The sequence below is a fragment of the Heterodontus francisci genome, chromosome 25 (assembly GCF_036365525.1).
Source record: "Heterodontus francisci isolate sHetFra1 chromosome 25, sHetFra1.hap1, whole genome shotgun sequence".
Lineage (NCBI taxonomy): Eukaryota > Metazoa > Chordata > Chondrichthyes > Heterodontiformes > Heterodontidae > Heterodontus > Heterodontus francisci.
Window position 1 is genome coordinate 67,747,401 of NC_090395.1, and position 26,292 is coordinate 67,773,692.

At 44.0% G+C, this 26,292-nt stretch overlaps 1 protein-coding gene across 9 annotated transcripts in view; it reads right to left on the reverse strand.

Annotated features, from left to right (window-relative positions):
* Positions 1 to 25,284, reverse strand: part of nfya (nuclear transcription factor Y, alpha) — a 59,359-nt gene extending 34,075 nt beyond the window's left edge. For 2 of the 9 annotated variants that reach the window (XR_010977509.1, XM_068057438.1), the window contains exons 1-3: positions 25,168 to 25,284; positions 5,061 to 5,195; positions 4,167 to 4,307 (exon numbers count right to left, since the gene is read on the reverse strand). Coding sequence is in view for 1 of the 9 variants with exons in the window: in XM_068057438.1 (XP_067913539.1) it covers positions 4,167 to 4,307; positions 5,061 to 5,132 (213 nt within the window). In the remaining 8 variants the exon portion in view is untranslated. Of the gene's footprint in view, positions 1 to 4,166; positions 4,308 to 5,060; positions 5,196 to 6,353; positions 6,420 to 7,132; positions 7,322 to 9,410; positions 9,651 to 10,343; positions 10,383 to 24,049; positions 24,069 to 25,167 lie in introns of those variants that run through there. The other 7 variants (XR_010977514.1, XR_010977511.1, XR_010977516.1 and 4 more) reach the window with 7 other exon arrangements.
* Positions 25,285 to 26,292: the final 1,008 nt, after the last annotated feature.

A 26,292-nucleotide genomic window follows, 5' to 3' on the forward strand; every position in this document is an offset into this window, starting at 1 on the left:
CATTGAGGGTGGTCTCAGTGACAACATTTTCCCTGGAGTACAGTTCGACGTACTGCTCCACCCAGCGGTCCATTTGCTTGCGTTGGTCAGTGATTGTGTCCCCTAATTTAGATTTGAGGGTGGCAATCTTCTTGATGGTTGGCCCAAAAGCTCTCTTAATGCCATCATATATTCCTCTGATATTTCCTGTGTCAGAGGCCAGCTGAACATGACTGCATAGGTGTTGCCAGTAGACATTTGCGCAGCGCCTGGCTGTTCTTTGTGCAGCGCTTCTGGCAGCTTTAAGTGCTACTGATGTTAACTCGCTGGGGGCTTTCTTGTAGTTCAGCAGTGCAATGCGCTTAGCGGCTATGACAGGTTCCAGCTCTTCAATGTGAGATTGAAACCAGTCTGCATTCTGCTTCACACGATTGCCATAGGTGGTCATTGCTGAGTCATAGATGGCGTCTCTGACGTGGGCCCACTTGGTCCCTGCATCCCCTGTGGGAGTGTTTTGGAGGGCTTTTTCAAGTGAATTTAGAAACTTACGTAATAGCTGTGGATGAGAAATTCTGCTAGTGTTGATGCGCGGGCGGCCTTTCTGCTTGGAGTGATGCAGCTTCTTTGGTTTGAGGCTAACCTTGCTGCACACCAGGCAGTCCGCACTGTGGAAGCTGCGTGTGATTTGAACACTGTTTAAAGAGGCTCGCCTTGTGATGATGAGGTCCAGCTGGTGCCAACGACGTGATCTTGGGTGCCTCCAAGAAACCTGGTGACAGGGTTTAGTGTGAAAGAGTGAGTTGGTGATGCAGAGGTTATGATAGGTACACAACTCAAGCAGTCTCTGTCCATTCTCATTCATCCTTCCAATGCCATAGCGCCCAAGGCAGGAAGGCCATGAGTCATGGTCGGCCCCAACCCTGGCATTAAAGTCCCCCAGCAGGAATAGGTGTTCGGTGTTGGGGATGATACTAATGATATTCTGGCGTTCCTCATAGAACTGGTCTTTAGCTTCAGGTGGGGAGCAGAGTGTTGGAGCATAGATGCTGAGTAGGTGTACTAGACCAGAGGCGGTGACCAGTCGGATGGACAGTATGCGTTCTGAGCTATTTGAGGGTGGCTCTATCATGCTGAGCAAGGAGTTTCTGATGGCGAAGCCCACTCCGTGCTGTCTTGGTTCTTCAGGATCCCTACCCTGCCAGAAGGTGTAGTCTTGCTCTCTTAGAGATCCGCTCGAAGGGAGGCGTGTCTCCTGAAGTTCTGCAATGTCCACATTGAGTCTTCTGAGCTCGTTGTTGATGATGGCGGTCTTCCGAGAATCATTGATTTGTGTAAAGTCTTCCGACAGGCCAGGACACATAGTTCTGACGTTCCAGCTTGCAAAACGAAGGGCTGGTACCTTCTTTCCTTTTTTGGTCGTGCTGTTTTGTGCGGTATTACAGTCCACTTGTCGGGCAATGACCGAGCTCCAAGCACCCATTGAAGCAGGTGGACTGTGGCGGGACAGAACCTTACTGACCAGGGGGTGCCTGGTTTGAGGCGGGCGGTAGCTGTCCAGTGAGATGCGATGACCTCTCCCACTGACAAAGGTAACCTCTGGCGCCCAATCTCTGCGCCAATTGAGCTGGACTTATAACCCATAACTGCTGCCTTCCGTGTTGATTTGGTCGCTGTGAGGCGATTATGGAGTGACCTCTCCATGGCGCATGCCTGGGCGGCTGTATGGAGGTTGTGAGTTGCCCAAGCGTCAAAACCCCACTCTCAGCCTTCCTGGTGGGGTCCAAAGGAGTGCAGAGCACGACGTTTGGCACCAGTATGGCTGCAGGAACCGCCGGAAACATGCCAAAGGTGACACATGACCGCCTTTGGGGTTCCGCTCCGGATTTTCTGTTAGGACTTACTCCCTTAACCTTGGTCTCTCCTGAGACGCCCATAAGGCAGTGGGGTTGTTGGGGCGCCTACACAGGGATAGGTGGATGCCGGTGGGAGGAGGTGGGGCGGAAGGGGGTGCAAGGGGGGGGTGCGAGGAGGAGGAGTGTGGTGGGAAGAGGTGGAGGGAAGGGGATGCGGGGGGAGCTGGGAGGGGGGCTGCAGGGGGTAGGGGAGAGGGGTGCAGGGGAAGGGGGTGTGAGGGGAAGCTGGTGCAAGGGGGGAGCTGGGAAGGGGGTGTGAGGGGGGTGGGGGGAAATGGTTGCGAGGGGTTGGGGGGAAGGGGGTGCGAGGGGGGTGAGCTGGGAACGGGGTGTGGGGGGGAGGGGGTGCAGGTAATAAAACATTGCATCAGCTCCCACCATTGTCCCTTTTACAATGGTGTACTACTACTGGGATCAGGATCGGGATCCGAGCCGGAGTTGTGGGGAAAGTTTGTGTGGAAACAGCGCGGAGTCGCTGAGTGAGCCGGGACCATGTGGCCGCTCTTCCTCCCGATTGCCGCCGTGGACGGGCTCCCAAGCTTGGCCACCACTGGCAGGGTCTTCATCAGCATTCCTTTCCTGAATTGCCAGCCGTTCACCCTCTCTCTGCCAGGTGAATTCCTCTCCCAGCCTTATGCGTCCACTGACGCCGCCATCAGGAACGCACCACATGTATACTAGGCCTGTAGTAATAGGCTAAATTGACTTTACAAACTGTTGATCTCTGAGACTAGCTAGCACTGTCTTATGGTACATGTGCATTCATAGGTCAGTCTGGAGACTCTCCATTCCTTACTGGCGGTCGAGAAAGCAATCTAACAGCACAATAAATCAACTAACTTAGCAATGTGCTCCATCCAATTCATCCCAATGTGCCTATGCTGCCTCTCTGGAACAGCTACCAATTAGTCCCACTCCCCTGCTATTTCCCCATAGCCCTGCAAATACCTCATCTGTCTCTCCTCCTTTAAGATGCTCCTTAAAACCTACTTCTTTGGCCAAGCTTTTGGCCACAAGTCCTAATATCACCTTACACAGCTCAATGTGAAATTTTGTTGATAATGCTCCTTTGAGGAATCTTGGGACATTTTACTAAATTAAAGGCGTATGTAAATGAAAGTTGTTAACAGGGACACAAACAATTATGAATTTATGGAATAGCCAAGTTATTAAGCAAGGAAAATCCAGAAACCCAGAAATAGGTTTACTGTAACAAAAACAAGAAATGCTGGAACCACTCAGCAGGTCTGGCAGCATCTGCGAAAAGAGAAGCAGAGTTAACATTTCAGGTCAGTGACCCTTCTTCGGAACTGGTTGTTGTATAAGTTTACTGTAGTTAGTCACCCCTTGGACCCCTCAGGTGTCACAAAAGAACACTATTGGAATCATCACATTAGGGAACTAATACAATAGCCTCTGTTTGGGAATTTACTCCAGCCAGTTTAGATGCATTATTAAACCATTATCCATATTTAGTTCAGTTTAGAGATACAGCACTGAAACAGGCCCTTTGGCCCACCGGGTCTGTGCCGACCATCAACCACCCATTTATACTAATGCTACACTAATCCCATATACCTACCACATCCCCACCTGTCCCTATATTTCCCTACCACCTACATACACTCGGGGCAATTGCTAATGGCCAATTTACCTATCAACCTGCAAGTCTTTGGCATGTGGGATGAAACCGGAGCACCGGGAGGAAACCCACGCAAACACAGGGAGAACTTGCAAACTCCACACAGGCAGTACCCAGAATTGAACCCGGGTCACTGGAGCCGTGAGGCTGCGGTGCTAACCACTGCGCCACTGTGCCGCCCATTCATTCCTCTCCTGAAGGTGTGTCTCTAGTTTGCACAGACAGTGATAACCTTTTCTGGTACCTTCCCTTATTGGTCATTCATCATGTTTGAGCAGCAACATTCAACATGCAAAGCATCACTACTGAATCTAACACTGTCCTGACCTGACATCCACACATGTGCATTTTCCATCAGGTATCATCTGAAAGCAATCTGGGCAGACCTCTGGCTGATTTTAAACTGTCGAGAAGTGCAGAAACCAACTGAATCATCCTACCTCCTGCTGAGACCAGCCAATTCAGCAGAGGCCAGGAATCAAACCTACTCTGAATGCCTTAATACATGCATTTACTATTTAGTAATAGTTGCAGATCACAATAGAATACAACACAATAGAAATGCTATCCCTAAATCAAAGGAATTAATACAGGAGAAAACACATTCTTTTGAGTAAGAAATATATGCTGACCTGTTGTATACCTTGCCCTCCGGAGACAGGAACCTGCATAATTGTCTGTCCCTGACCTGTAGGCACTGCTTGAACCATGATTGGCTGACCAGTGGATGTGATTAGCTGACCGCCACTAACTTGGACCATTAATGGCTGACTCTAGACCAATAAACAACGGGGAGGAATAAAGAAGCAGAAAATTAGTGCTGTCTTAAAGGAAAAAAATGCAGTACTTGTACAACAGCTAAATAATTTTTGATGCCACAATCAAGACAATAAAAACTGAAGTTATATATTCCCCTTTGCAGTTTTCTTCTGAAGGTTCTGATTCGTGATGTATGGAAACAGATGTCCTCTGTAACCATTCCCAAGGGCTCAGTCTTCAAGCACAGGCCCAAGACAAGTGAGTTTTGGCCAGATCCTCGAGGAAAACAGAACCACACGTAATCCTCAACCCAAAGTCTAGACAGGCAGCTTCCAGCAGGAGTTGCTATACAGCAGCCAAAAGCAGAAACCCAGACATACTGCGGCTAAATTCTGTCTCAATTTCAGCAGGAATTAGGAACATTACCATTTGACTAAGCAGGGCAACTTCAAGAGCACCAAGTTACAGTCCAGATTAAGGTGTTACTGTACTATACTATAGTGGCAATGAGCACTGTACTCCAACATACCATGTCAAACTGGTATGATAATGGTTTGTAACTGGCAGCATTGTTTTTACAGCAAATTTCCGATCTTGCAGTTGGTTCTGAGAAAGGAGGAAGGGTGGGGAAAACACACAGGAAGGGCAAGATATCCTGGGTCACTCCTACACATTACCTGCAAATTGACAATAGAGTACAATCTGTACATTCAAATTGCAGCAAAGCACATGCATAACTGGAAGTATTCGGCCCATTTGATTCATACCTGTTGTTGAATTTGTCCCTGAACCACTATCTGTTCGGTTGAATTGCTATTATTTGTTGTGTACTGTTCCATTATTAACTTGAATCTGTAAGCAGCTTCTTGGCAGAATGTTGTTCAAATTCAATGTAGCAAAACCTAAAAAATAGTTACAGCAAGATGAGAAAGTCTAATTCATTTTTAAGCCCTCTGCTATCAGTTACAGATACTGTACAAATATTCTAGAATTACCATAACACCCCAAACATTATAAACATATATAGATAAGACAGGCAAGACTAGGTTTAAAATTCCTAATTGCAATATATAATTGTGCACAAATGCATCCAAACATAGTGTAGGAAGGAGTGTGACCATATCATGAAAATATCCTTTTCTCCTATCTCCTTGATGTTTTGGATATTTTGATAATGGACTGCTCAAACTGTATACAAAATTGCAACTTAAATAATGTCTGTACAACAAACCCTCCTGGTTGTTGTATTTCTTCCCTTTGCTTCATGCCCTCCAGCCATAGATGAGGTCACATAGGAAGGTGATCATGATCATCAAACGTCAGCCAGCAAGCAGGAGTTCCTAAGGGCAGTGTTCTTGACCTAAAAATCTCCAGCTGCTTCATCAATGAGCTACCCTCCATTCTAAGGTCAGAAGTGGGGTCGTTTACTGACTATTCCATCTCAATTCAAAATTCTCAGATAATGAAGCAGCCCAAACCAGCTTTCAGCAGGAACTGGACAACATCAGGCTTTGGCTGACAAATGGTAGCTATCATTAGTGCCATACAAATGCCAGACAATTGCCACCTCCAACAAGTCCAACCAGCTCCTTTTGACCTTCAATGGCATCACTGATCCTCCAATTTCAACAGCTGACCAACAATGATCAGAAGCCTAACTGGACCAGCCATATCAACACAGTGGCAATTTCAGCTAAGTAGAGGCTTCATACTCTGATTAGTGGCTCACCTGATTCCTCAAAATCTCTATCATCTACAAGGCTTAATTCAGGACTGTGATGGAATAATCACTGGTTATCTGGATGGGTGCAACTGCAAAAATACTCAAGACACCATCAAAGACAGAATGGCCTGTACCCCTTCTCTTGGACACAATGGGCAGAATTTTATTCTGCCCTTGGAGGCGAGCACGGAAGCAGGGGGCAAACAAAATGACAGGGCGCCATTCCTGATCTCACCTGGGCCCCCTGCCATTATGTTTGGGACAGGGAAGGCTGAGACAGTTTTGTCACCCCAGGCCAACTGAGACACGAGTTACATGTTACATGAGTAGTACTTACAACATGTGCTGCAGCAGCTCACCAAATTTAATATGACAGCACCTCTCAACCCAGTAACCTCTACCTCTGTGAAGGATAAGAGCAGAAATATCATTGAATACTATCACCTCCAACTTCCCCGCCACGTCATACATCATTCTAACTTGGATCTACAACAACACTCCCTCATTGTACTTGGATCAAAATCCTGCAATTCCCTATCTAACATCATCATTTAAGCAGCATGACTACAAAGACGGTAACAGTTCAAGATGGCAGCATAAGCTATGTGCTCCAGCACTGAGTTTGGATACTACAATACCTTCCCATCGTTGCAAGCAACACGCCTTATGGGAGTTCATGGATTTAGCATTTAAACTGCCCATTGACTAATTGATAACCTCTAATTTGGCTAATCATCAAAACTTCTTAGGGTTTTGAAACAGACAAACTGCTGCTCGTAGGCATTAGCTTTCCAGTAATATACTTAGGGCTACTACTTTAAATCGATACATATGTCATATATATGTCATAAAATGAAAATTATGTTTTCATCAAATAAGGGCATAGATGACTAGTCAACGGAGGATTGGGATTGCCTGCAACGATTCCCTGCAAAATAGTCTCTATACATAATCTAGACTCATACAAGAAGAATGGCCTCTTGGCAAATTATTGGCATTGTTATTTAATCTCTCCTGTCCTCTGCGCTATCACACACCTTCCCTTTTGTTCTCTCCCCACCAACACCATAACCGCCCCCCCCCCTTCACTTTCTTAAAACCTAATTATTTTCTAACCTTTGCCAGTTCTGATGAAAGGTCGCAGACCTGAAATGTTAACTCTGATTCTCTCTCCACAGATGCTGCCTGATCTACTGAGTATTTCCAGCACTTCTTGTTTTTATTTCAGGTTTCCAGGATCTGCAGTATTTTGCTTTTCTTATGGCAAATTAGGGTAGAGGCCTCTGTTGCCTGCAGAACCATATCCTAGCAAGGAGCGGGGAGGGAAGAAAATTCATGGAAAGAGGGAGAAAAAAAAAACTGATCTGTAAATTTTCTAGGAGTAATTCAAAATCTTGCGTGTATTCTTTCAACTCACCTGGAAGCGTGGCCGGGATTTAACGCCTCCTCCTCCTTTCTCCCCGCTTCCCCTCCCCCCCCCCCTCCAGGAGCAGGCTAGGAGGCGGAAGGAGGTGTGAGGCAAATTAATTGCCACTTAAGGGCCTCTTCTCGCACCTGAGGAGGCCACCTAGTACCATTTGCGGGCTTGGGAGGGGGGGGCTCCTGATCAGGCACTGCGTGCCCAGGAGGGCCCCCCCGCCCCAGGAGCACGGGTTGCCCCCGCTAAAACGTCCCCGCCCTACAGTCCAACCCCACCACCCTCACCAGGGCCTAGCCAATTGCCCCGGTAAGGATCGATCCCCACACACCCTTTTGGAGGCAGACGTCCATGGTCCTCTTCTTGCTGGATGGCATCCCAGCACTGGCCACCGCTCCCGGTGACGCTGCTGGGACTAAAGAGCTGCCGGCCCTCTGACTGGCCAGCAGTTCTTGGAGGCGGGACCTCCTGCCTCAGCAGGGCAGAAGCCTCGACTGAATCCACTTAAGAGCCTGAGGCTTTCAAAATAGCAGCGTGGCTTACAAGCCCATTGGAGGAGGGCTCGCCCCCCCCTCCTTTTTCTAGCCGGTGGGTGGGGCCACTGCCTCACCGTTAAATTCCAGCCCATATTGCAAATAAGTTATCAAAACTGTTCCAAAAATCACAACAGTGGTTTAATAAAGCTGGTACAGTCACACCTGCTTATTTGCAACTCACTTAATTGAAATTTATTTTAATTCATTCTTGGGATGTGAACATTATTGCCTTAATTGTCCTCGAGTAGGTGGTGGTGAGCCACCTGCAAGTGGCTTACTAGGCTATTTCAGAGAGCAGTTAAGAGTAAACGACATTGCTGTGGTTCTGGAGTCACATGTAGGTCAGACCTGGTAAGGATGGCAGATTTCCTCCCCTGAAGGGCATTAGTGAACCAGATTGGTTTTTACAACAACCCAGTAGTTTCACAATTTTTAATCAGACAACATTTTATTCCAGATTTATTAATTAATTGAATTTAAATTGCTCCAACTGCTGTGGTGGGATTTGAACTCATGGCCGCAATTTTACAGCCCCCCCACAGGAGCTGGTGGCATGGGTGGGAGGGGGCCGTAAAATTTAGTGGGAGCTGGGGTGTTGTTCCTGACAACTTACCATCCCCGCTGCAATTTTACGAGGGGTGGCGGTGGCGGGAAATGGCCCACCCACCCCAGGCCAATCAAGGCCCTTAAGTGGCCAATTAACTGCCACTTAAGGGCCTCCTCCTGCCACCGCTGGTATTTTACCAGCAGTGGGCGGGCAGCTCAGGCCCCAAGAACGCCGCCAAGTAAAACCTGGCAGTCTCTTGTGGACTGGCAGGGCACCCTCCTGATCAAGCACCCTGTGCCCCACAGAGGGTGACCCCCAATGCCCCAAGTGCCCCCACTGAAACAAAGTTGCCCCCTCCCCCAGCCAACCCCCACTTGCCTCGCCGGGGCCCGGCCAATTGTCCCAGGCGAGGGCCCAAAAACTTACCAGTCGTCCAGGGCCGTCATCCCTCCTCCTGTGGTGGCTGGGTTGCATTCTCAGCACTGGCTACCGCTCCAGTGGCGCTGTTGGTACTGAGAGCTGCCGGCCCGCTGATTGGCTGGCAGCTCCATTCAGTGGCATTTCCTGCCTCAGAAGTGGAAGCCCCGCCCAAGGCCAATTAAGAGCCTGGAGAGCGTAAAATCCCGGCGTGGCTCCCCAGGCCAGGCGGAGTTGCCCCCAACTTTTTGGCCCGCTCCCGCCCAACGTAAATTTCGGCCCATATCTCCAGAGCATTAGTCCAGACCTCTGGATTACTAGTCCAGTAACATTACTACTATGCTACCATCCTCCAAGTTAGCAAGTTTTTCCCCTACACTTCCAATGCTGAAAAGCTTTCTTTACTGCAATTCCTACTTAAGTGCAACTGTACTGTACAGAAATCCTACTCGTCACCTTTGAACTTGAGGCTCTCACCTCTCATTCTGATTGGGTTTGTTGGTCAACATGTCAGCGTGAACCCATTTGACCTGGTTTCCACCAGTTTGTTAGTGTTGTGTGGTTGAGGAAAGAATGGAAGTCGGATTTCCAGATGGTTCAGAAAAGTAGCACTGTGACCCGTCACTGCATGAGCATGTCAATATTTTGAACAGTTTTAAGGAATTGAGGATTCAAAAGCTGGTAGCACAAAAGATGACGTTTCTGAATCTTAAGTTTCTAGAATGTAAAGATTTCACATTATTCTTTGCAGCATAAAAAATTCACATTAGCACTTTCTCTTTTTTAAGATTCTATACTGTATTCACCCTTGCTGTAAGATATGAAATTTAGGCAAATAAAAGGTTTAGCATTAAACCAGTCTTGATTTTTATTGCTTTTTATGCTTTCCGCTTGATCGCAATTTGCAAGGTTGTCTCAAGTGGTTGTCATTAAGCAGCTTGCACTGCAACACCTTCCAAACTTCATTGCTATTGGTTAGAAAAGCCTTAAAGTTCAATTTATAATTGTCGTCAGTACAGGACGGACTAGCACATCTGGTCAAAGCTAGAAGTCGAAGAAATTGAAAATAGGGACTGAGGAAAATAAAGGTAGGCTACAATAGTGTCTACTTTAAAATTTCAACTTGTGTCTCCCATATTTATTATACACCCAATGAACGCTGTACCAGAAATATTAGCACACCCTCCCTTCATGTGCCCTTGAAAGAAAATAATGTTTCCTTACTGAACCACAGTTACCACTGTTAGACGAAGGGTTGGTGAGGAAGTGGAGACAACAGATACAATGTTTACCTGCAACTTTTACTGAAGTATTAATTCCAAAGGGACAATTTTAATTATGTTAAGATCTTCAGAAATGACAAACATATAAATTTACAAAACTGACAGTTATGGCTGTTGTAGTACTTACTTCCTAACACATGAGGGAACTCTGCGTAGCTCCAAAGACCTAGAAATTGCATCACAATAGAAATCTGGTAAAAGTTTTTTTTAAATCTTATTCAGTATGCGTTTATACCAATATTTAGAAGAATATTACTTCTACTATTCAGTAAGGCACTTCACAGGCAGAAATATATTGGCAATTCAACTCAAAAACAGATGCACTAGATAAATGCTACATGAAAGGAACAGAATAGACAATTGGACAGCATGAAATCACCACTTTTAAAATCATCATTTACCCTGTAAGATCATACATCATTTATGTATATATTTTGAAATAGCAATGGTTTATTATAATGGAATGAGACCCATAACATTCAAACTTGCTTAGATGTGCAATCTATAGCTCAGATTACTGTGTATATATTTCATGTAAAAAAAAATTGTTTAAATTAGTAACAGCAGGTAACTCATTCATTTGTTTGGTAGATAAGAGGCCTATTAATAGTTTACTCTTTTGGGGTGTTTGCAAGTTTTCAAACCATGGCTCCCTCTATGCAAGTAAATGAGAGATATTGACTGGATTACAGGCAACAAGGTGACCTTTGCAGGCAGAATTCAGGAGACTTAACATATTAACAGACTGAGGGACCATTCAAAATATCTACTCCCCTCCCCCCCTCAATTTTCTCCCCTTATCCCATCTTGGCTGATACTCAATAGTTCAATTGGTATCCTCAATGTATTTCGCAGATACCATTTTCCAAGTGTGGTGTGTCACAACTGAACTCAATCTAGTGCCCACCAAATTATTTATATAAATGCACTTTCCTGTATGAGTCACTGAACAGCGGTCAAGAATGGGAACCTTACCTGATTTTATCCCTTCCATGCTCACAGGCACTGAGGCCAAATGTAGCACCTCTTCGATCTGCTTTGGACAAGACTGGCTAACTCTACAAATGGAACATGAATCCATTTTTTTGGAATTGTCTTTTTTATGATCTTCTATAATGTATTAAAAAATCTTCGGTTTGTATGCACTTGCTGTCTACAAAACTTTACTTCCTGTCATATTTTTGTCACACTCTTGTGTCAACTTTTTCCATTGTAAATTTATAAAGGAAATTGCCTGTTTCAGATTGTTACTATGTAATTATACTCTCCCCCAAGTGGTGGCACTGTAGTAGCTCAGTTTTTCACCTCAGCCTTTATTGTAGAGAAGATTCTATGCTCTAACCAATTCTACTTTTGCTTCCTTAACTATTGCTATGTATTCTATTTAACTATAAATAGTATAAAAATAAAGTCAGAATGTATGACCTTAAAATGTGGATTGAATTGTCTGGTCTAATTATCAATACCCTTTAACCCAAATTCAGCTTGTATCTAACAGCAAAGGTGATATATAACTAATTATTAAATACCCATATAAACAGACATACTTATACAATAGTATTATGACCAGGAATATACAGTCTGTTAAATAGTAAGTTGATCTCGTAGATATGGTCGTTAAGGTTGTGGGTGGGGAATTGCACCACTGGAATATGTTAAGAGGTGCAGAGGGGTGAGGGCATAAAGGAATGAGGATATAAAATGAGGCATTGTGAGAACAAGAGCAAAATCGATCAGTGACAACGGGGATAATGACCTGGTATTATACAGGATATAGGCAGTGGTATTCTGCGTGGACTAAAGTCTATGGAAGGCGAAGGATGCGAGAACAGCATTAGCATCATCAAGTTGAAAGGACAGGAGTTTCAATGGGGTGAGATGAGGTGCTCCAGTTGATGTCACAGACAGAAACATAGGCAGTCTTTTGATGGATATGGGAGTTAGAAGCTCAACTCAAGGCCAACTAAGATTCCATGTTTGTGAACAGTCTGGTTCAACTTGAGACAGTGATGAGGGTACAGATTTTGTGGTGGGGACTGAAGAAGACAGCTAAAACTGTGCTTGTCCAAAATCATCCTGGATGAAACAATCTTACAGAAGAGGCAGTGGAGGGGCTCAAGAGAAGTAGTGAAGATACATGTGCAAGCTGACCCCACAGCTGTGGATAAAGTTGTCAAGGTGCAGTATGTAAATGAGGAAAGGGCCAGGTCTAGGAATGGCTTCTTGGGGAACTCACAAGGTGACTGATCAAAGGTGAAGAGAAACTATTGATCAAGATTCTCTGGTTACAGTTGGGTAACAAAGAAGGAACCAAACGAGGGCAGACCCATCAAGCCAGAGAATAGAGGAGACGCATTCTAAGAGGATAGCATGGTCGACTGCCCTACGTCATTGACAATTTCCAGTTTCCTGGCCCTAACCGCCTCCTCTTCACTATGGACATCCAATCTCTCTACTTCTCCATCTGCTACCAGGACAGTCTGAAGGCTCTCCATTTCTTCCTTGAACACAGGCCCAACCAGTTCCTATCCACCACCACCCTCCTCCACCTGGCTGAATTTGTTCTCACTTTGAACAACTTCTCCTTCAACTCCACTCACTTCCTTCAAATAAAAGGTGTTGCCATGGGTACCTGCATGGGTCCGAGTTATGCCTGTCTTTTTGTGGGGTATGTTGAACATTCCTTGTTCCAGTCCTACTCAGGCCCTTCCCCAACTCTTTTTCCAGTACACTGATGACTGTAGCGGTGCCATTTCCAGCTCTCGACCGAACTGGAAAACTTCCAACTTTTCTTCCAATTTCCACCCTTCACTTGGTCCATCACCGACACTTCCTTTCCTTGACGTCTCTGCCTCCATCTCTGGGGATCAGCATTACTATTTCTTATAAGTCCACCGACTCCCACAGCTACCTCAACTACACTTCTTCACACCCTGTTGTGTAAGGATGCCATTCCATTCTCCCAGTTTCTCCGTCTCCAATGCATCTGTTCTGATGATGCAACCTTCCACAACAGCGCTTCTGATATGTCTTCCTTTTTCCTCAATTGAGGATCCCCCCTACAGTGGTTGATAGGGCCCTCAACCGTGTCCGACCCATTTCCCGCACTTCTGCTCTCACCCCTTCCCCTCCTTCGCACAACCACAACAGGGTTCCCCTTGTCCTCACTTTCCACCCCACCAGCCTCCACATCCAAAGGATCATCCTCTGCCATTTCCACCACCTCCAGTGTGATGCCACCACCAAACACATCTTCCCCTCCCCTCCCGTCAGCATCCCAAAGGGACCATTCCCTCCCGACACCCTGGTTGACTCCTCCATTACCCCAACACCTCATCCCCTTCACACGGCACCTTCCCATTCAAATGCAGGTGTGATACCTGCCGTTACCTCCTTGCTCCTCACTATTCCAAGGCCGAAACACTCCTTCCAGGTGAAGCAGCGATTTATTTGCACTTCTTTCAATTTATTATACTGTATTCACTGTTCACAATGCATCTCCTCTACACTGGGGAGACCAAACGCATATTGGGTGACTGCTTCGCAGAACATCTCTGCTCGGTCCGCAAGCATGACCCCGAGCTTCCGGTTGCTTGCAATTTTAATTCACCATCGTGCTCTCTCACCCACATTTATGTCCTCGGTCTGCTGCAGTGTTCCACAGAGGCTCAACGCAAGCTCGAGAAACAGCAACTTATCTTCTGATTAGGCACCCTATAGCCTTCTGGATTTAATATTGAGCTCAATAATTTCAGACCATGAGCCCCATTACTTTTATTATACATTTTCATTTGTTTTATTATTTATTTTTTGACCATGTGCTAGTCTTAATGTTTTTGCTTTCGGACAGAGCTGTTCATTATTCTGCCATTAGCACTCTCTCTGGACTCATGCTTTGTCTTTTACTGAAACTATTTAGCACTCTATTTGCATTCTGAACCATGACATCTGTCATGTAATCGCTCCTGCCCTTCATCCTATCACAGATCTTCCCTTTTGTTCTCTCCTTTCATTTGCTCAAAGGCTGTTAAATTTCTAATTTTTGCCAGTTCTGATGAAAGGTCACAGACCTGAAACTATGTTTCTCTCTACATAGATGTTGCCAGACTTGCTGAATAGTTCCGGCACTTTCTGTTCTCATTTCAGAATTTCAGCATCTGCAGTATTTTGCTCTTAAGGAAAGAGGATACATCAGTTCCTAGACTGTGATTTGCTGTGATGTGATAAGTAATTTTCCTCAGTGCTCAAAAAGAAACAGAAAGGTTTATAAATAAGAATAAAGAAAAAGCTCTCACAGGAATTCTGATGTCATTCAAGAATATGAAATTTAAACCAACCAGCTGTAAGGAACGTACATGTAAGTGTGACAAAAAGACACACTAATCTAACTTTTTACAAAGATTAATATAGAAGCTTGGTAATTAGTAAACTAACAGTGCAACTGCAACAATTTCCAAAAAAAGATTTGTTTTTCATTTTGAATAATTATTGGTAACTGTTTGCCAACTGTCAGTTTGCCTCAATGTTTGTTACTTGTTTATTGGTACGTTCAGTACCTATCCGCTTACTGTTTAACGAAATATTTAAACCGGCCAGGTGGAAATGTGATTGTCCACTTCAAAATATGAGATTCTGTGGTGAGTTGAATGCATTAGACACATGACCTTTAGAGATATAGGCCGGAATTTTACAGTGGGCGGACGGGAGCCAGACCCAGACGTAAATGTCAGTGCCGAACCCGCTTCCGCCCAGCCTGGGGATCTGTCCCGTATTTTACGGATCCCCAGGCTTTAATTGGCCCGAGGCAGGACCTCCACCCACTTGAGGGAGGAGGTCCCGCCTCAGTGAGCTGCCAGCCAATTAGCGGACCAGCAGCTCTTAAGTCTCAGCAGCACCACCGGGAGTGGTGGCTACTGCTGGGACTGCAGCCCAGCCAGCCGAGGAGGATACCAAGGAACCAGTACTGAAGGTAGGTTTGGGTTGCCTCACCAGGGGAATCGGTCATGCCCTGGTGAGGCTAGGGTGGTCGTTTGGGGGGTGTCTTGGATCCCAGGGTTGGGTTGGGAGGTGGGGGCGGTCCTCAATCGGGCACCTTGTGCCCGATTGCCAGGCACCCCCACCCCCCCCCGGGGTTCAGAAAGGCCGGCAGCTATAGCTGGGCAGCCTTTCACGTCCCCGGCACACCTGCATGCCGTGGGTAAAATACCCGTGGAGGTGGGCGAGGGCCCTTTAGTGGCCACTTAAGGGTCTTGATTGGCCTCGGGCAGGCCGCTTCTCACCCGCCCCCACCGGCCCTCCATAAACTTGGTCGGAGGTGGAATCGGGACGGTTAGGCCTCCCGGAGCCTGCCGCTCAATTTTACGCCGCCCCCACGCCATCATCCAACCAGCTGGGGCGGCGTAAAATTCTGGCCCTACAGTTTGAAGAATTGCCATTTGTGATAGCAACTGCTTAGAATACCTGAAGGAAGTCTGTACCAGCTTTTATTTTTTCAAAAATGTATTTTCCATCTAATTTATTAGCTTGGTGCAGGCAATAGCCAATTTAAGAAAAAGAAATCATGGTAGTAATTAAGTCAAATCAGATCTCTATAGATTCTCTTAATTTGCATTTATTTAAAAATCTTTGCAACTGTTGGATTTTCTATTCTCCCTCACTAAGATGTAGGCAGGAAAACGGAGGGAAAAAAAGACATGAACAGGGAGGCAAAAATAAAGCACTCTTCAGCAGATTTGTTGATAAATTTCATGTCAATGGATGTGAAGTTGATTAATGGGCTAGCAACGGGCACTCACGAAATGCAAAATATTATTTCCAAATTGCCACTTCTAGTTACGTGGCATTTGTAGGTACTGAAAAAAAACAAAATGGAGGAAAAAAGAAAAATGATTAAGATTGCAAATTAGGTTAAGAGTTTGCATCGTTCACAGATGTATGCATTTCATGGACTTCAAAACTATTAGGACAGGCATCTGAATTTTTTTTTACATTCTCCATTCTTTAGTGTAATCGAGTTTCATAACAACAAAAGCAGAAATACTGCAAAAGCTGGAAATCTGAAATAAAAACAGATTTAAAATATATTCTGTTTCTATTTTGAGTTTCATTACTGCTTTTTCAATGTCTTCAAGATCTAGCATGACACTTGTCACAAGGTGTACTTAGAACACTGGTATCCACATGATACAAGAATAATTTGCAATCAATGTTGTGTACTACATGCCCTTTGTGATGTTTCTAATACTCTACATCAAGGCATATCAAAAGAATTTCATTAAAGCATAATTGTGAATCTTTTGACACATCAGTACCCAGCTTTGTACACAATTTGTTTTTCAAGAACAGCTGCAGGGTAGTTACTCTGATGGCTCATTTGGTGAAGAGAAATTAATTTTGCAGGATAGACCTCAACCACATTTCAGATGGTGAATCTTTTATGAGTCTGAATGCCACAAAATGCAGACTTATAGGTTGTGGCTGCCAACTTTAGTTGCACTTCGAGGGGCCTACTCCTGCTCCTAGTTCGTATGTTCAGCTGTAGAATTTCTCCTGTACTTTCCCCTTCCATATAACTAAAATTCACATTCCAAAACATTGTTAGTAGCTCGCTGCATGGAAACATATCAGCTTCACGTAATCATGTTGTGGTATGCCATAACAAGGCTGCCACTGAATATTGTGGGTCCAATCAAGACTTTGCCCTAGTCTTTTATGGCATTATTATTCAACTGACCATATGCACCATTTTCAGCACGTATCACATAGGTTGCTCACCACTGTGCTTTAGTATACAAAACAGAAATAATATAAAGCAATTATTCCCTGCGACTGGTTTTAAGTTTGGGCACTTGTTCACTAAGAAAGGTCACACTGAAGTAGGATGGTTACCAAGCAATTTCTATTACTGCACCATTCACATAGCAATGAGCAAACTTAATTACTTTCTACTATTTACTGACAGATGGAAAAAAGGAAAGCCTGGAGCTTTGTGTGCTGCTCACTTTTCCACCGCACTTTTTAATAAAAATGTTTTATTCAAAGAGTGCCATTTCTCTGGATCACCTTTGTAACCTAATCCACACGAAGTTCCAATTAGCCATCGCTTCTGTCCTTGCTGACCTACACTGGCTCCTAGTCCAATTTTAAATCCTCTCAACATGTTTAATCCTGCTGGCCGTACCCTTCCCTATTTCTGTAACCTCCCCCAGCCTTACAACGCCTCTCCTGCCGCCAGAACTCTGGGCTTCTCGGACCCTGACCTCTTCTGAATCCCTGCCTCCACCGCCATTCTCAGCAAGCCTTTAGTTGTCTGGTCCCTACATCTGGAAATCCCTCCCAAAATATCTATCTTTTTCTATTTCTTTAAGACCCTCTTTAAAACTCTCTCTCCTAATATCATCTTCTTTGGCTTGGCATCCAATTTTATCTGATTACACCTCACTGAAGCACCTTGGGATATTTTTCTACCTTAAAACAAGCTACATAAATGTCAATTACTGCTGTATCAGTAGGTTGCAAGTTGGACAGAACTTTGGTAATTCTTCATCACAAATACAGTAATTGTCTAGGTTCACAGTTTACTTTTGCTAGATTTGATATTTCCTAACTTTATATGTTGCACTTATTTCCAAATGCAAATTCCTAAATATATTAACAGTTTGTGTATCATGAGAAATGCCCTCTGATGGTGCAATGGGATGAACTCAGGCCTAGTTAAATCTCCAGGAATTACTTATTTTTGGATTTTAAACAAATTCACAAAATTAAGGGTTTATATAATCAAAATTTAAAAAATTCTGGCACATTTAAGATCCATAACTTTTGATTATAGTTGTGCCAGCTATCCTTAATGGTTACACTTCCATTCTCTATAACACACAGCTTTATGCATTCTTGGATCACCATATTGATCTAATTGATTAATCTGACTGGTCTAATGCACATTGAAATTTATTTAACTTTTAATTACTGTAAGTCACCAGTTCTGCATCATCCAACTGCAATAAGGGACAATGAAGCTTCTGGGCTTCTAATATGCTGCATTTTAAGTACCTCAGACTTCAAACAGTCAATGACAGCACTGAATTCAAATTTCTCCCACAACTACAGTTAGGGACAAATTGGTAATCACTAGTATTTCAGTCTAGTAACACGTAGCTCAAATACAATTTGCAGACACAGGACCAGCTTGGAAACAGAAAAGTCTTAATCATTCTGCTAGGTAGATGCCATGTGAGCATATGCTCATCAAGCATTTAATGCAATAGCTCCTTCCTTCTTAAGGAAGACTGAAAACTCCTGACATCAGAGAATTTAAGATCAGGTACAAGTATAGGGGGATTCTTCTATTTACTTTAATCTTGGCAAAAAACTTCAAATCTTGGGTCAAACTGGAACATGTTCATGACTGAGATTAACATCAGTCGTGGAGAAATTACCAGAATCTATCAGGGACAGTATTCTCAGAATCATGCAGCACAGAAGACCGTTCGGCCCATTATAATTGTGCCAGCTCTCTGATAGAGCTACCAATTTATCCCACTGCACTGCTCTTTAACCATAGCCTTGTAAAAGTTTCCTTTTTAAGTATATATCCAATTCCCTCATGAAAGTGTTAAGGCAAGTTATGGGAAGTTCACAAAACTGAAGTTCAACATGGGGAAGTGTGAAGTCACCCACTTTGGATTCAATGAAGACAGATCAGAAAATTTTCTTCCTAGACTCTCACCATAAAGAATCTAGGAGAGGGATTTGGCTGTCCATGTACAAAAATCACTAAAAGTTGATGCAGGTACAAAAGGTAATTACAAAGGATAATGTAATGTTGGCCTTTCTCTTAAGGAAGGACCGAAATATAGAGGGGAATGAGATATTTCAGTTTTAGAGCCATGGCCACACTTTATCTGGAGTACTGCATTCAGTTGTGGGCACTGTACCTCAGAAAGGATAGATTGGCCTTGAAGAGGGCACAGTGTAGATATACCTGAATGATAAAAGGGCTAAAAGGGTGAAGTAATGACAACAGGTTGTTTAGCCCTGCATTCCTTCGAAAAAAGATTGACGGCCAATATGTATTTAAAATGATAAGCTAATTTAATAAGGTTGAGAAGATATTTTCTCAAGTGAAGGAATGCAGAACAAGGGATTACACCATTTTTTATAAATTAGAGCTAGGCTATGCAGCAGTGACATCAGATAGTGCTTTTTCTTCAAAGGGTAGCAGAGATCTGGATTTCTCTTCAAAGGTTGTGGATTGGCAGACTTTTATTAGTTAAGGGTATCAAGAATTAGAAATTATAGGTAAAGTAAGATTTGAGGTATAAATTGGCCATGATCTAACTGAATAGCAAAACAGACTTGAGGATATAACAAGCAGAGTGGATAAAGGGAAACCGGTAGATGTAGTGCATTTGGATTTTCAGAAGGCGTTCGATAAGGTGCCACAGAAAAGATTATTGCACAAGATAGGAGCTCAGGGTATTAGGGGTAATGTGTAGGCATGGATTGAGGATTGACTAACACACAGCAGGCACAGAGTCGGGATCAATGGGTCTTTTTCAGGTTGGAAAGCCGTAACTAGTGGGGTGCCACAAGGATTGGTTCTAGGGCCTCAGCTATTTACTATCTATATTGACATGGAGGAAGGGACAGAGTGTAGTGTATCTAAATTTGCTGACGATACAAAAATAGGTGGGAAGGCATGTTATGATGAGGACACAAAGAATCTGCAGAGTGAGCAAAAACTTGGCAGATGGAGTTCAATGTGGGAAAGTGTGAGGTCATTCACTTTGGTAGGAAGAATAAAAAGGGAGATTATTATTTAGATGGAGAAAAACTACAAAATGCTGCAGTAGAAGAGATCTGGGGTGTTCTTGTACATGAAACACAAAAAGTTAGCATGCAGGTGCAGGAAGTAATTAGGAAGGCAAATGGAATTTTGGCCTTTATTGCCAGGGGGTTAGAGTTTAAAAATAGGGAAGTCTTGTTACAGCTGTACAGGGTGTTGGTGAGGCCACACCTGGAGTACTGTGTACAGTTTTGGTCCCCATATTTAAAGGAAGGATATACTAGCATTGGAGGCAGTTTAGACAAGGTTCACTAGGCTGATTCCTGGGATGAAGGGGTTGTCTTATCCAGAACGGCTAAACAGGTTAGGCCTTTATTCATTGGAGTTTAGAAGAATGAGAGGTGATCTTATTGGTGAGGGAATCTCGAACTGGGGACATAGTTACAGAATAAGGGGGCACACATCTAAAACTGAGATGCGAAGGAATTTCTTCTCTCAGAGGGAAGTGAATCTCTGGAATTTTCTACTTCAGAGAGTTGTGGAGACTAGGTCACTAAATAAATTTAAGTAGGAAGTAGACAGATTTTTGAAATCTCTGGGAGTCAAGGGTTATGCGGAGCAGGCCCGAAAGAGGAGTTGAAGTCTGGGACAGATTAGCAATGATCTTATTGAATGGTGGGGCTGAATGGCCTACTCATGCTTCTATTTCTTATGAAGGGACAAATAGCCTAATCTTGTTCCTAAATGTTTTGATTTTTTATACTGATGAACAATACGAGTGTGCAATCAGAATTTCCTACATTTAACTAGAAACTACTTTTAAAAAATTCCTACACGCTTGTTGCTTTATGGATAAAATTGATCAGAAAGAAAAAGTGTTTCGTGACTTTTTGGCTCAGTTACCTGCTACGGCAGAGAACCTATTTCAAAAAGATTACACATTACACACAAGATAGATGATGTCTCCACAATTCCATTTAATTGTTTCAAATAATTTGTTTATAGAATGGAGTGTGAAAATCAAATTATTGACTGCAGAGAAATGAGGGCAGATGGATTTAACCATAGTTCAACCATTTAAAAAAGATTAATTTCAAAATTATATACAAATTTTCAAAAATACAATAGCTGCCCTTGTTACAAGGATGAGTTGCAACTTAGATATTAATTGGTAATGTAATGCAATAGAATTTGACTTTGACTGGGGGAGGTGGTGGCGTAGTGGTAGCGTCACTGGACTAGTAACCAGAGGCCCAGGCTAATGCTTTGGTGTTCAAATTCCACCATGGCAGTTGGTGAAATTTGAATTAATAGATCTGGAAAATAAACTCACCTGGTTCACTACTGTCCTGACCTGATCTGGCTTACATGTGACTCCAGATCCACAGCAATGTGGTTGACTCTTAAACTGCCCACTCAGTCAGGTAATTAGGGATGGGCAATAAATGCTGGCCTAGCCAGCGATGCCCAGCATTGAAAGAAACTGATCTGTATTGCACTTAACGCAAGACTGAATTTGAACTGTTATGTAACAAATTTTATGAATATATTTTTGGAAAAATTCAGGACAAAGCAGTCCATTGATTGGCACTCCCTCCACCACCAGCATGTCATGACTGCATTTTGTAGATAGCATACAATGCAATGTGGCAAGTAATTAAGGCTTCTTCAACAGCATATCTTACACACAACCTACAGCAGCTTGGACAAGAGCAGCCAGAGCATTGGAACACCAGTACCTCCAAGTTTCCCTCCACGCCACACTCCACCCCAACTTGGACATACGATCACCATTGCTTAGTTGTTGCTGGGTCAAAATCATGAAACTCTCTGCCTTACAGCATTATAGAAGTACCTTCACTGCAGCGGTTCAAAAAGGTAACTCGGGATGGGAATTAAATGTTGGCCTTCTCAGCGAAGCATACATCTTGAAAAATGATAAGCAATATGAAGCTGGGTGGGAGGGTGAGTTGTGAGGAGGATGCAGAGGCTTCAGGGTGATTTAGACAAGTTGAGTGAGTGGGCTAATGCATGGCAGATGCAGGATAATGTGGTTAATGTGAGGTTATCCACTTTGGTAGCAAAAACAGGAAGGCAGATTATTATCTGAACAGCTATAAACTGAGAGAGGGGAATATGCAGCGAGACCTGGGTGTTTTTGTACACCAGTCACTGAAGATAAGTATGCAGGTGCAACAGGTGGTAAAAAAGGCAAATGGTATGTTGGCCTTCATAGCGAGAGGATTCGAGTACAGGAGCAGGGATGTCTTGCTGCAATTATACAGGGCCTTGGTGAGGCCATACCTGGAATATTGTGTGCAGTTTTGGTCTCCTTATCTGAGGAAGGATGTTCTTACTATAGAGGGAGTGCAGCGAAGGTTTACCAGACTTATTCCTGGGATGGCGGGACTGACGTACAAGGAGATTGAGTCGGTTCGGATTATATTCGCTGGAGTTCAGAGGAGTGAGGGAGGATCTCAGAAGCCTATAAAATTCTAACAGGACTTGACAGGGTAGACGCAGGAAGGATGTTCCCGATAGTGGGGGGAGTCCACAACCAGGGGTCATAGTCTAAGGACACGGGGTAAACCTTTCAGGACTGAGATGAGGAGAAGTTTCTTCACCCAGAGAGTGGTGAGCCTGTGGAATTCGCTACCACAGAAAGCAGTTGAGGCCAAAAGATTGTATGTTTTCAAGGAGTTAGATATAGGTCTTGGGTCTAAAGGGATCAAAGAGTATGGGGCGAAAGCAGGAACAGGCTAGAGTTGGATGATCAGCCATGATCATAATGAATGGCAGAGCAGGCTCGAAGGGCTGAATGGCCTACTCCTGCTCCTATTTTCTATGTTTCATACAGGAACAGGCTGCTTGTAGTTGAAGTTTGTTTTGACAGAGCACTTGCTACAAAAATGAAAAGGATTTAATGATCCAAATTAGTTTAAAATTTTAGCATACTGTACAGGTAAATCATCAGGCTTGCAATCTGTCTTTTTTTTTTAAAAAAAGGAAAAAAGTGAACATAGAACAGTACAGCACAGTACAGGCCCTTCAGCCCACGATATTGTGCCGAACCTTTAACCTACTCTAAGATCAAACTAACTACCTACCCTTCATTCTATCATCCATGTAAGTGCTTAGAACAATCCAATTCAAACACAGGGAATCCACATCAAGACGAAGATCAATAGATGGTTGGGCATTAAGGGTAAGTCAAGGGATATGGGGATAGGGCAGAAAGTGGAGATGATGTACAAAGCTGGAGGAGTCATATGACCTACTCCTATTATGTTCTCAAATTTAAAAAGGTATGCGATTCATATCATTTAAGGTCACCATTGAGTTCTAATATCAGTACTCAACTGTTGTAACTGAATCACTATCCTTCAGAATTACTGTGCAGACAGATCTGTCCCATTAATTGCCTAATTTGGAGCACTGATACACTACAGAAAAAAGTGCTCTTGAATAGAATATCACAAAAGAAATCTTTACAATCATCTCAAATTGACCCCCCACCCACCCATTACCAATACTTCATCTCATCTGTTGAACAGCTCAAAGTGCATTCCCAGGTTTTTAATTTTGAAAGTATATAACCCATCATTTCAATTTCCCAGTTCTGGTAGACATAATGAACAAAAAAAAATCTTAGTTCAGTTTACTGTAACCTCAGTGCACTGAGCCAGACCACACTTATCAAATTTAACACCTGAACTATAATCTCTCATTTGGCCACTGACAAGTTTTTTTCCTCCAAATTATACTGATTCTCAACTTTATCTTGGAAATTAACAAAACCTTTAAACACGATTTGCTGGAGACAAAAATGTTTTTTTAAAAAAGATCACAAACCCATTTATTTTACATAAGAAAATACACCTTCAGTTCAGATTCAAAAATTTAAAATGGCAAGAAAACATAAATCTGTTAAAGCAAATAATTCTACAAAGACTGGGAATTTAAAATTAATTTGGATTTCACATTAATGGCCCCCAATTTTAACATATCATAGGAAACTACATTAATGATTACAGCCTGACACTCACCCATCCAGAGCCCAGCCGTATCATGATCACTTAAAATACAACCTCGCTCAGCCAGAGGTAACTTTGTCACCTGAAGACATGTTTTATATTATTGAAAACATCAAGTGACTTCTAAAATCAAAAATTTTCTTAATCGCTGATCTATTTATCTAACACAATAGGGCTTGTAAACATTAAATTAATATACTATTTGTACACGTTGCCGCATTCACAAGAGTTCAATGTGACCAGACTTTCGAATATTTCATACAGAAACTTAACATTTCAGAAGACTGTCCACATTATTTGCGAAGCCTTATAATTTGAATTACAACACGCCTCAGATACAGGCAGAGGTCTCCGACTGGGATACAGAAGGGGAAAGGGTCTGGAGAAAACTAATCACCTCGAGGTGATTTTTTTGGAGGGCGGGGAAACAAGGGAGGTTGACATTAATCACGGGCACACTAGTATGATCTTCCAACTGAATCACATATCGGGGAACACTTAGTCGAGTGTAGATAATCTGCGAAGCGGAGACTGTACGCTAATACTGCATTCCTGGACCCCACAGTCCCGCCCGCCATTTCACAACACAAATGTTGCGTACACAATATACTCATAGGAATATTCTTGGTAACATTACAAGGAACAATATCTACCCCTCCCCCCGCAATAAAAACTGTAGTGAGCTCTTGCGGGGCCTAGTATATGATTTTCTTCCACACCCCCGCTCCCTCTCCCCAACCCACGCGGGCGCCATTTTACCCCCACCGCGCGATTTTGGGGGTCGCGGCGAAAATGCGGACCGAATAGGGGCGGCGGTAACGCGGACCGGGTAGGCTGAGGGGCAAAGCGAACCGAAAAGGAATAGGATAAAGGATAAAGCGCGGGCTACAAGAGCGACGGCACTAACGAAGAGAAAGCGATCGAGCTCTGCTCGCTTCCCGCCAAACCCCTTTCTGTTGTCCGCTCGGTAATTTTGAATATATTGCTTTCCCCTCCTTCCTTCCCAATCCAATCCTAAATGCGGAGGGGGGAAAACCACCCCCCCCCCATCAAATCACTGCCTCTTCTCACTCCCATTTCCCTGTCCAACTCCAGCTCTCAGCCTGTTGGCAGCAATTTGCCGGACTTACCCCGCGCTTTTGCCCCTCTGATTGGCTCCGGTATTAAACACAATGCCCCGGCGGCGAATAGGAACACAGCAGTACAAGATGGCGACCAACTGCGAGCGGCCTTCTCCTTCGCGAAACCGTCTGCTGCGCATGCGCCACCCTACCAGGAGAGGCGATGCCAATGCGCCTGCGCGGCATTAGAGGCCGCTGGCGGGGCGGATCGACCGCAGTGCGCAGCCGCAGGTTGGAAGTCACGTGCACACCGCTGAATGGGCACGTGATTATCTGGTGACGGGGAAGGTGAAGTTCTGCGACCGCCATCTTAGTAATGGAATTTTTTTCATCGTTGTAAAGAGGCGAATGCATATTCACAACTAAATATCAGTGCCCATTGAAACTTCATTTAATGGAAATTCTGCCCATGAATAAGCGTAATTGCATTTGTATAATGTCTTATCTATTCCTTGGGATGTTTTTCACAGCTAATGTATTTACATGGTTACGTGTTTTTTTTAATTCATTCATGGCTTGTGGGCGTCGCTGGCCCGGCCAGCATTTATTGCCCATCCTTAATTGCCCTTGAGAAGGTGGTGGTGAAATGCCTTCTTGAACCGCTGCAGTCCATTTGGGGTAGGAAGGGAGTTCCAGGATTTTGACCCAGTGACAGTGAAGGAAAGGCGATATAGTTCCAAGTTTGGATGATGTGTGACTTGGAGGGGAACTTGCAGGTGGTGGTGTTCCCATGCATCTGCTGCCCTTGTCCTTCTAGTTGGTAGAGGTCGCGGGTTTGGAAGGTGCCTTCTAAGGAGCCTTGGTGCATTGCTGCAGTGCAACAGCTCCAGGGACCCGGGTTCGATTCCGGGTACTGCCTGTGTGGAGTTTGCAAGTTCTCCCTGTGTCTGCATGGGTTTTCTCCGGGTGCTCCGGTTTCCTCCCATAAGCCAAAAGACTTGCAGGTTGATAGGTAAATTGGCCATTATAAATTGTCACTAGTATAGGTAGGTGGTAGGGAAATATAAGGACAGGTGGGGATGTTTGGTAGGAATATGGGATTAGTGTAGGATTAGTATAAATGGGTGGTTGATGTTCGGCACAGACTCGGTGGGCCTGTTTCAGTGCTGTATCTCTAATCTAATCTTGTAGATG